We start from the raw sequence: 10,258 nt of genomic DNA, 5'->3' as shown, positions 1-10,258 counted from the left end.
ACCGCCTCCCCAGCTCCCACCCACGCGTCACGTGTCCGCCACTGATCTGCGCATCATCCGCCACACGCTCCCCCCACCAACCGCCGACTACCGTCCACCCGGAACATCATCCGCCCTTCACTCAGCCTCATCACCCGGTCACCGCCTTCTCAGCACCTCCAGCCACCCATTCAGCATCTAGTCGGTCACCTAGTTATCAGCAATTTACCCATCATCCACCTGTCGGCTCCTCCACTGATCGTCTGGGCCTCTCCTCCCACCTCCCAGCCCCCACCCACCTGCCGCCCATCTCCCTCTTCCTCTGTCCTTCCGATCCGCCCGTTCCCCTCCTCCTGCTTCGTCCGGCGCTGACGGCCATCACACGCAGTGCCCAGCCCCACGCACGTGACACAGTGCCCTGGGTCGCACCTCCTCCTGTCCCACCACACGGCGGCCAGGCCCAGCCCCTGCAGGGCAGCCATAATCACGTTGACGTCATAGTTGCCGGTGCCCAGGAGGCTGCGATGAGGGTTCAGTCGGGAGTCTGGGGCCAGCCTGGTTGGGGGGAGAGGGGGCAGAGCTTGAGTTAGAGCCCCTGGGAGGGCCTCAGCCTCCCCACAAAGCAGGAGAGTCCCAGGGTGTCACCCACCCTTTGAACCCTTCCTTCTCTTCAACCCCTGCGACTCAGCAGCCCCCGGCCCCACTCCTCCTGGCTGACTCTCTCTGCTCTGTCCCTACTTCCAGTCCCTCTCCCACAGGGCCCAGGGGGCCCTTTCTGCACTCAGTGCTGACCCTGTCCCTCCCCTGCTCCCAGCCCTCCCTGGTGCCCTGTCACCCCAAGACAGAGTCCCAGCCCCTCAGCCCAGCCTTCCAGGTCCCGCATGGCCAGGTCCCAGCTGGCCTCCTAGCCTCAGCCCCAGCTTCTTCCCAGCCACCTGTCCCCAGCCACCTCTCTCATGCTCCTGCCCCCAGCCTTTCCTCTGGCTGTCCCCCAGCCCGGGAGGGCCACTGGCCACCACTTGTCTCTCTGGCCCTGCCTCTCAGAACACCCGCACGTTTGTTCTCTATCTGGGCCCTTGGTGGGCAGGGCGGCGGGAGAGGCTGGAGCCGGGGAGGTTTGTATTATTTTCCCGTGCACGTTTCCCTGGCCTCCTCAGGACAGAGCTCATATTGGACATGTCTCTGGGTCTCCAGTGTGGCCCTGGCATGAGTCGACTGTTCCCTCTGTTAAATGACAGAGACGAGTCAATTCGCCAGTAATCAGTCTGAGGGGCTGGGACTCAGCCTGAGGATGCTGGGGAGCCACGGGAGGGCTTTGGCCAAGAGAGGGGGACACAAGGTCATGGGTGTAGGAACACGTGAGGCCCGAGTGGACTGGAGCCTGGAGGCTGGAGGTCCAGAGGATGATGGGGCCCAAGCTGGGGCCCAGGCTGCAGGGAGGGTGGGGAAAATGGCAGAGAGATAATAAAGAAGCGATGTTTGAAACCTTGACCAGTGAAGAGGAACATTCCAGGCTTCCAAGAGGAGAAGCCGTGCCCGACAGAGGATGGTCTACCCAGGGCCACCTCAGCGGGGCTCCTTTAGGGACTGGAGGGCAATGTGGTTCTCGGGGAGCGGTGAGATGCGAAGCTGCAGAAGTCGGCGGGGAGCAGAGCACACAGAGCCTTGGATATCGGGCTGTGAGCCTTGGGACTTCTCCCAGGGGTGCTGGGGAGCCGCAGCGGTAGCCCTGGGGTGTGTGCAGGGTGGACTGGAGGGGAAAAACCAGGAGCTGGGAGGTCAGAGGGGAAGTGGGGGCCAGGGTCTGGATAAGAGGCTGAGGTTTGAGTTGGAGGCCCTGGGGATGGACAGATGTAGGAAGCAACATGTCCGTCTCTGAGACCCAGGGTGCAGCCCAGGCGTATGATGGAGTAGCAGACAGCCCCTGGGCCCCACCCTTGCCTCTCTGCGACCCAGGTGGGTGCCCCGCCTCTTTGAGCCCTGCCTCTCCAAGGGTGCGGGTGGGTGATGGTCACCTCTTGCAGATCTCATCGGCAGCCTCTTGGCTAAAGAGCCGCTGCTGGAGGACGTTGTTGAGGGCGTGGACGGCACACAGCTCCAGGCGCTGCTGCTCGTGGTACACAGAGGGCGGACCCTGGGACATGCCGCCCTTGGCTCCTGCTTGGGAGACGACGGAGAAAGGGCTCAAGGGACCAGGATCTGGAGGTCCACCCTGTCAGCAGACTCTGGGGGCACCACCACTGGGGTGGGGGCTCGGGGCGGCCTGAAGGGGGCCCTGACCTTGCTCCGGGAGGCTCTTCTGGCAACTGGGGACCTCCATTCCCCATTCTTAAGGAAAAAGCTCCTTTTCCTGCTCACTTAGCAACAGAGGACCACCCTCACCACATCACTAAGTGAAAAGGTCCTATGGTGGTCACCTAGCAACAGAAAACCCCCCCTCAGGTAACAGGATCCCTCTCTGGTTACCTAGCGACAGCGAACCCTCCACCCCACTAGGTAACAAGTCTCTCCTCCGGTTACTTAGCAACAGAGGAATCCTCCTCCCCAGTCTCTAGGTACAGGGTCTCTTCTGGTCGCCTAGCAACAGACGACTCCCTTCCCTTGTTACGAAACAGGGTTTTTTCTTCCTGTCGCCCGGCAGCAGGGCACCCTCCCCGCACACGATGGAACAGAGCCCTTTCCCCAACCCGTACCCCAACCGCGGCGCTTGCCCGTTGCCAAGGAACGCCCCTCACCCCTCCTGCCTCTCTGCTCGCCGGAACCAGGAGCTCCCGCATCCCCTTGGGCGGCGGCTCCGGGCTCCGAGTGTGGGGCACAGCGCTGACTGGGCAGGCGGGACGGACTACAGCTCCCGGCGGCACCCGCGAGCGCTGTTGCTCCGCACAGAGCGTTTGGGCAGCGAGATCCGGAAGTCCGCTGGTGCCGCGAGAACGCGGGAAGGCAACCTCCGTCATCTCGGGCCGAGAACCCCGGAAGTGTTCCGTACAGAGGCCCCGCCCTTCACGCGTCACCCCGCCCCCTGCTGCTCAGAGGATTCTGGGAAATGTGGCGGGTGCGCTCTCGCGAGAGCGTCCGGGCATTTAGCTCCTGGGGGGTGTGGCTGCCTCCCAGTATGGCGGGAAGTGTGCGTCACGCGTGAGGACGCGGTGTGACGTCATAGAAGGGTGACATGGGAGTGGCGACACCAAGCTGTGCAGAGAGAATAAGCCCCAGTCTTTACTGAGACGGGACGGAGGCCCGGGCAGCAGCGGGACGGTGGCGGTGGCGGCAGATGAGCCGAGGGTGTGCTCTAGTGAAGGGCTTCTCAGCAGAGATGGATCCCCGGCCTCGGGGGGAGCTGGCAGCAGCCTGCGGGGGCGGGGGGAGGGACACGGGGAAGGAAAGGCAGCGACAGAGAGATCAGAGACACACACCTGGAAGGAGGGACAGACCCAGGTGGGGGTGGAGGGGGACCTGGAGAGAGGGACCCGGGGAGTGGACAGAGACAGAGAGAAAAAGATTCAAAGGCATGGAGTGGAAGATCGAGACGCAGAGATCAAACAACAGAGACAGACTCGGAACTGCAGAACCAGACTCTGAGGCCCAAGCTCTGTAGAGCACAGAGCGCATGGCTCGGAGACCGGGGCCACTAGCAATGGGGAAGGGCCTGGCCATACCCAGGAGGCTGCGCCAGAATGCAGTGACAGTGGCCGAGCCGGTGACAGCGCCTGGCTCGGCGACGTTCCCTCGGTGGGTGTGCACAGCGAAGCTTCGTCCTGTGGGGCCCGGCGGTCCGCTCAGTTCCACGTCCACCACGTGCATGTCCGTCCGTGAGGCTGGGGCAAAACAGAGCGGTCAGTTCGGCTGCCCTGGCCCCAGCCTCAGTCCCCACTCAGCTTAGCTCACCTGAGATCAGCCACAAGCACCCCGATCACGCGGTCAAATCCCAGACTGGGGGCAGCCAGGGCAGCGGCTGTCATGGTGTTGAAGTTGTGGAGGAGCTAAGGGGCAGAGCCCACGGACAGGACCTTCATAGAGCACAGTGCGGGGCGCGCTGCCCAGCGCTGCAGCCAGGGGTCCCTCGAGCCGGAAGCCATCGAGATGTGTGGCCATAGTGACACGGAGGCTCTGGAAGTGGGAGCCAGGGTTAGGGACCCCAGGGGTCTCCGCAGGCCTTCTCTGGTTCCTGGGGAGCCCAACAGACCCTCACCTGGAGGCCCCCAGCTGCATCCAATCTGGTGATGTCCTCACTGCCTCAGAGGGCCCCCCCCCGCCCCGGGCCACGAACACGGCATGGTCCCAGCGGTGCGAGGCCTCCAGGAGCTGCTGCTCTGTGGCCTGGTCAGCCAGGGCTGAGGGGCACCCCACCTGCGGAGGGTGAAGGTGGGGATGCTGAGGTCAGGGGATGGGTGGATCCTACTTAGGGGCGGGTGGAGCCGAGGCGGAAGGGGCAGGGCTCACCAGGAGATTGGCATGGTGCAAGATCTGTGCCCCAGTTTCGCAGATTATTTTGGGATGGGCCACTTCCACCACAAGGTCAGGGTGCCTGGGAAAGGGGAGAAGTGGGGGAGGGCCTTGGAGATATATTAGGCTTCCCCTCCCCAGATTCTCTCGGTCTGTAGAGGCCTGTCATTCTTTACCCTGGCCTGGGAGGGGAAACTAGGTGTATGGGTTTGTCCCATTTCGCATTTGGGTGAATTAAGGCTCAGAGAGGGTAACAAACTCCTATGAGATCACACAGCAGCTCAGGGAGGCCATGGCAGGAGCTTCAGGGAGCCCCAGTCTCTCAAGGAGAGGTCACTGACCTCTCCCCAAGGTCAGTGAGGTTCTGGAGCTGCAGGGAGGGGGGCACACTCCCCGCCATTCATCCTGGGTCACGATTCCAGACGAAAACAAGTTCTAGGCCAAGTTTCGGTTTCTGAGTCAGCAGATGGGTGACCAGGGACTGTCCTGGGGATAGGGAAAGTCTCAGAGGGAAGGGAATGGGTACACAGAGCGGGGTGGGGCCCCGTAGTCAGGAATGGAAGAAAGATTCTCAGGTAGACATGCAGACGGCCAGGGTGCAGGTAAAGACATCCACGAAAGGTGTGTTTGTGGAGGACACAGGGGCTTTGGGGGCTTCAAGAACGGGCCTGGGGAAGAGACCCCAGACGTTCTGGGACTCACCGAGACAGCCGTAGCCCACCACCCCAACCCTCCATGGGGCCCTTGAATCTGGTGGCCTGTGGTCCAAGCTCCGTTGGCGGCTGGCTGGTCCCCTCCACCGGAGGCCTGGGCAGCTGCTGCTCTTTGGACATTTGACCCTTGAGCTTCTCCTAACCTTCCCCACAGTGGCCCAGAGAGGAGGGTGAAGGTTTGCTGAGTGGGGGTGGGCTGAGAATCCCGGAGGCAGTGGGCACTATGCCCTGGGGTGCCAGGGGCCCTAGTGGCCCCCACTGTATGGGCCAGTTCTTTCTCTGAATCATATCCTCCTCCCTTGCTGCTGATGTGGAAAATTTCCTCTGCAGTCCCCAGCCCCCCCCTTTTTGGCTGGCCAGGTTGTCATGGAAACTGCATCCTGCTTGGGGTGGGGGTTGAGAGGGTTGGGAGCAGGGCGAGATGGTAATGGGGACTTTGGGCTCTCCGTCCCCTTGCTCAAATCCCCACCCTCACGGCCACTCCCTCGCGCCTTGGCACCGCGTCAATTCTTGTCAACGTCCCTCAGTGTTTTCCTCCGTCTGAGTCTCTTTCTGTCTCTCATCTCTCTTCCTCTCCATCTCCGTATCTGCCTCCCTGGATCTCGATCCTCCCAGCCCCCGCCTCCATCTCCTCTGGGCTGGCTGCCATTCTGTCCCCGGCCAGGCCAGGCCCTCATGTCCTCCCCACCGAAAGGGCCAAGGAATGCCTGGCCTGGCCATACCCCGTGTCCCCACGAGGCAGTGGGAGCCGGAGTGTGGCTCAGCCCAGCCCCGTCTCCAGAACATCTGCAGTTCACCTTGAGTTCTCACCTTTCATCCTCCCCTTCCCTAGCCGTGATGCCGCCAGTCCCCCTCCCCCATGCTGTATTCTCACTCCGCCCTCCTCCACCTTCCTCCCATGGGGTCAAGGAGAAGCCTGCAGGGGGCCTGGAAAGCCCCGAGCGCCCCCCAAAATGAGCCCCAGCCAGTGCCTGGCATTGGAAATGCTGGAGGCTGTGGCAGTGCGGCTCCCTGCCCCCAACCGCCACCTGGTACCCGCTGCAGTGTCTCCATGGCAACCAGGATCAGCTCTGAAAGAGGACCAGGGAGAAAGGGAGCATGAAAGAGGGAGCGAGGGGGAGGGTCCCGAGTTGACAGGCGGCAGAGCAGATGCGCAGACAGATAGGGCCCAGGACGCCAGCCACGTCGAGAGAGGGTGGCAGAGGATGTACAGGGCTGCGGCTGCCACGGCCCATAAGGGATTTTGCTTCCCAGCAGCAGGCACCCAGGTCGGGGAGGGGGGGGGATGCCGTGGGGCGGAAATGGCCATGGAAGAGGGGCAGGGCCTCGCAGAGCTCACAGGGCCTGGCCAGGGACATGTGGCCTTCCTGCCTGCCCCATGTCTGCCTTCAACTCCATGGGACAACAGGTCCCATGTAGCAAGCAGGCCTGCTGTATGTGGGGCCAGGCTAGGCTGAGGTGAGAGAAGAAAGGGGGGCGGAGACCCGCCCTGCCCCCCGGCTCAGCCCTGCGTGTCCGCGGCCATGTCTGCCCAGAGCAGCTCCCTGTCCAGACAGCTGCCTCGGCCGGTCCAGACAGTGGGCCCGGCCCTCTAGAGGCTGAAATGCCAGCATCTTGGCCTCCCCTGGCCCCACCAGCAGCTGCCCACTGCCCCCGGCCGGCCCCTGGGTTTGCTCCCACTCGCTGGCTGCTGTCTCCCTAGGGACTCCGTGCCGTCCCTGACCTCCTTGGTGACAGCAATGCTCCCTCTCAGTCCCCAGGCCTGGATCCCGTCCCTCCCGCCTCTGCTTTAAGGCAGCTGCACAGCCCTCCTGCAGCTGAAGCGCCCCTGCACCCCCAGCTCCCCCTTCCCGCCCCTGCACGGGGACCCGCGCGGCCCGTTTCCTCTGCGTCGGCGTCTGGAGTGGGTCTGCAGCAGAGGCAGACACTGGTTTGGCTCTGTCACAGGTTGACTTGTGTCCCCTGATAAGACATACTGGGGATCCTGACCTCCAGGGCCCGAGTGACCTAATTTGGAAACAGTCTTTGCAGAAGGTCCAGTTAAGATGAGGTGAAGGGCCCTCGTCCCATTCCACCCGGGTCCTGATAAAGGAGGGGCTGGGACAGGGACGGACAGGCTCAGACGGTGTGGGAGGCGCAGCGCTGACCAGAAGCTGGAGGCGGCCGGGAAGGATCCTGCCCCACGGGGTCCACGCCTGACCTCGGACCCCTGGAGCCTCCCCTGTGACACGTGTTCCCGCCGTCCTGGCCCACCCGAGTTTTACTCCTTCGCTGGGCAGCCCTGGGAAACTAATATGGGCCCCTTGATTTCTGCTGAGAAGTCGGGGCAGGGGAGAGGACCCCAGTCTCTGCCTCAAAGAGCTGAGGGGAGACTAAATCCTGGTGCTGGGCAACCCGGCCCCTCCTGGGACTTCCAAGGTCAAGGGGAGGGGCCTCAACCCCTGGGGGGGGGCTCAACATCCTCTCATTCTGCTCCCCACCCACATTCACTTCGTTTTTTCTCTCCTCCATGCTGTCATGACCAAAAAAAATATTTTTTTACTTTTTCCGTGTTTTTTTTTAAAGTAATTACAGAGCAGGTAGTCGTTGACGCAAACCTCCCTTCGGTATCAAAAGAGTCTGTGGGGCGGGTGGGGCTGGGGTGGCGGTGGGGGGTGGGCTGAGGCTGCCCCACCTGGCAGCCAAGGGGCCCAGGACAGGAGTGGGCTCGGTGGTGGGGGGCAGGGCCGGGAGTCCAGGAGGTGCTGACGCACCGCTGGCCTGGTCTTCCGCTTGGGGGTGGGGGGGGCAGGTGGGGAGAAGGGGACAGGCGTCAAACTGCAAAAAAATGAACCATAAAAGGAGGACTGTTGGGGGGTGAGGGGAAAGGACACCCTTCAAAAAAACTCCTTTCTCCCCTGGAAGTTGGAGGGCTGGACGGTTGGTCAGGAGAGCAAGGAGGAAAAGCAGAGGGTTCCGGCCACTTCTCCTGAATCCGGCATCCCCTGCGGTCACCCTGGAGGGATGGGGCAGGGGAGCCAGGAGACTCGGTGCCTGGGGCCCCACCCTGTCCTCGCTGGGCCAGCCGCCCCGGGGTCCAGCTGAGCTCCGAGCCCGCCTTCTCCGCGGTCTGAGGGGCTGAGGCTGTGGGGGCCCCTCCCCCCGTGTGTCCTGAGCCCGGGGCCCCGCCCGGCGGCGACAGCGGCAGCGACAGTGTCAGATCTGCGTTTCTTGCACGTTCTCCTTGGAGCCGCTCTTGAAGAGCAGAGGTTCGTGGATGGAGTTGAGGCCGGGCGGGCCCTTCCCCCCACAGCCCCCGCCGCTCGGGGCGCTGCTGTAGTGCGCCTTGAAGGCGGCCGCCACGTAGTGGTGGTGGTTGAGGTGGTCGCGCTCCAGAGCGGGCAGGGCCAGGTGGCTGTCCCCGCCCACGCCGCCCCCGCTGGCCACGGCGGCGGCGGCGGCCACGGACACGGCGGAGGCGGCGGGCAGCTCGTCTTCCACGTTGATGATCTCCACGGTGCGCGTGGGCCCGTGGTGCTTGTGGAGCTGGTGCTGCTTGCGCAGCTTGTAGAAGGCCACGAGCATCACGGCGGCCATGAACGTGATGGCCACGAAGCAGCCGATGATGATCTTGGTGGTCTTCATGACGTCGTCCAGGTCCTTGAGGGCGTTCTCCGTCACGTCCGTGATGGGCACCGTGAACGCCTTCTCCGTGGGCCTGGAGGAGCGCGGGGCGGGCGCCGTGGTGGACGACGAGGCCGCGCCCACCCCATCCCCGGCCCGGCCGCCGCCCCAGACGCCGTCGGTCGTGGGCCCCGGCGGCTCCTTCTCGGTCCCCCGCGCCTGCAAGACCTCCTCTCCGGGCTGCGTCTCCAGGGTCTCCACGGTCACCGTGGTGAAGTAGGTGTAGCCGCCGCTGCCTGCCCCGCCGCCGCCAGCGCCGCCGCCCCCCGGGCCGCCCCCGCCGCCCGCAGCGCCGCCGGCCGCCACGGGGTCCACGGCCGAGACGTTGAGCGTGGCCGAGGCGGTGGTGTTGCCGGCCGAGTTCGTCACCATGCACGTGTACTGGCCGGTGTCCTGCACGGTGACGTTGGTGAAGTTGAGCGTGCCGTCGTGCAGGACGGAGATGCGCACGCGGTACGAGCCGTGGGTCATGAGGGTGCCGTTGGGCGTCAGCCAGTTGACCGAGGTCATGGAGGTGCCCGTGCGGCACTTGAGCTCGGCGGCCATGCCCTCGGTGACGTTGAGGTCCGTGGGCGGCTCCACGATGACCGGCGCGTAGCAGGTGAAGTGCGACTGGTCCAGCTCGCCGATGTAGCGCCCCTTGAGGCCGGCGGGCGCGTGGCAGCGGGCGCAGCAGGTCGTGTTGCTGGGCACGGTCTCCTTGAGCCACCAGCTCAGCCAGAGCACGTCGCAGTTGCAGTGCCAGGGGTTGTGGTTGAGGTGGACGCGCTCCAGGCGGTGCAGGGGCGTGAAGAGGTCATGGGGCAGCGACATCAGGTTGTTGTGGGACAGGTTGAGCTCCTCCAGAGACTTGAGGTCGTCGAAGGCGTTGCGCTCAATGGTGGCCACCTGGGCGTGCATCAGCCACAGCTTGCGCAGGCTGGTGAGGCCCTGGAAGGAGCCGGGGCGGATCAGGTCCAGCCGGTTGCCCGACAGCTCCAGCTCCTCCAGGCGCACCAGGGCCGTCAGGTTGGGGATGTCCTTGAGGTTGCACATGCCCAGGTTGAGGTAGCGCAGGTTGACCAGGCCCTCGAAGGCCGCCTCCGAGATGTACTCCAGCCGCTTGAGCTCGCCCAGGTCGAGGCGCCGCAGCGAGGGCACGCGGTTGAAGGCGTACGAGGGGATGCTCTCGATGGGGTTGTTGCGCAGCCAGAGCTCCCGCAGCTTGGACAGGTACTCGAAGGCCTGCGTGGGCACCGTGGTCAGCCGGTTGTCGAACAGCTCCAGCGTGTTCAGGCTGGGCAGCCCGTTGAAGGCTCCCACCTCGATCTTGCGCAGCAGGTTCTTGCTCAGCTGCAGGATCTCCAGGTGCCGCAGGTGCTTGAACGTGTCCGTCCGGATCACCTGGGGCGGGGGAGGGGAGACACCGGTCAGGGACCCGCGCGCGCCCACGGGAGTAAGCTCCAAGCCGCCGCGTGCGT

General features: G+C 64.2%; 3 protein-coding genes across 7 annotated transcripts in view; all 3 read right to left on the bottom strand.

Annotated features, from left to right (window-relative positions):
- The window catches only part of JOSD2 (Josephin domain containing 2), a 3,453-nt gene extending 557 nt beyond the window's left edge, over positions 1–2,896 (bottom strand). The window contains exons 1-3 of one of the 4 annotated variants that reach the window (XM_039878568.1): positions 2,691–2,896; positions 1,995–2,136; positions 409–534 (exon numbers count right to left, since the gene is read on the bottom strand). In XM_039878568.1, coding sequence (XP_039734502.1) covers positions 409–534; positions 1,995–2,122 — 254 coding nt within the window. In that variant the 5' untranslated portion in view covers positions 2,123–2,136; positions 2,691–2,896. Of the gene's footprint in view, positions 1–408; positions 535–1,994; positions 2,140–2,672 lie in introns of all 4 variants that reach the window. The other 3 variants (XM_039878567.1, XM_039878566.1, XM_039878565.1) reach the window with 3 other exon arrangements.
- A 582-nt stretch (positions 2,897–3,478) lies between these two features.
- On the bottom strand, positions 3,479–5,255 carry ASPDH (aspartate dehydrogenase domain containing). The gene is given in 7 exon segments (XM_039878707.1): positions 3,479–3,953; positions 3,955–4,086; positions 4,169–4,231; positions 4,234–4,326; positions 4,420–4,504; positions 4,764–4,973; positions 5,125–5,255. Coding segments are annotated over 7 exon segments (807 nt in total). The 3' UTR covers positions 3,479–3,860.
- A 2,395-nt stretch (positions 5,256–7,650) lies between these two features.
- The window catches only part of LRRC4B (leucine rich repeat containing 4B), a 30,721-nt gene continuing 28,113 nt past the window's right edge, over positions 7,651–10,258 (bottom strand). For both annotated transcript variants that reach the window (XM_039878564.1, XM_039878563.1), the window contains exon 3: positions 7,651–10,181. In XM_039878564.1, coding sequence (XP_039734498.1) covers positions 8,331–10,181 — 1,851 coding nt within the window. In that variant the 3' untranslated portion in view covers positions 7,651–8,330. The remainder of the gene's footprint in view (positions 10,182–10,258) is intronic.

This window comes from Pteropus medius, unplaced genomic scaffold (genome assembly GCF_902729225.1).
Source record: "Pteropus medius unplaced genomic scaffold, Ma_sr-lr_union100, whole genome shotgun sequence".
Taxonomy (NCBI): Eukaryota; Metazoa; Chordata; class Mammalia; order Chiroptera; family Pteropodidae; genus Pteropus; species Pteropus medius.
This window is presented reverse-complemented; position numbering and strand designations above follow the sequence as displayed.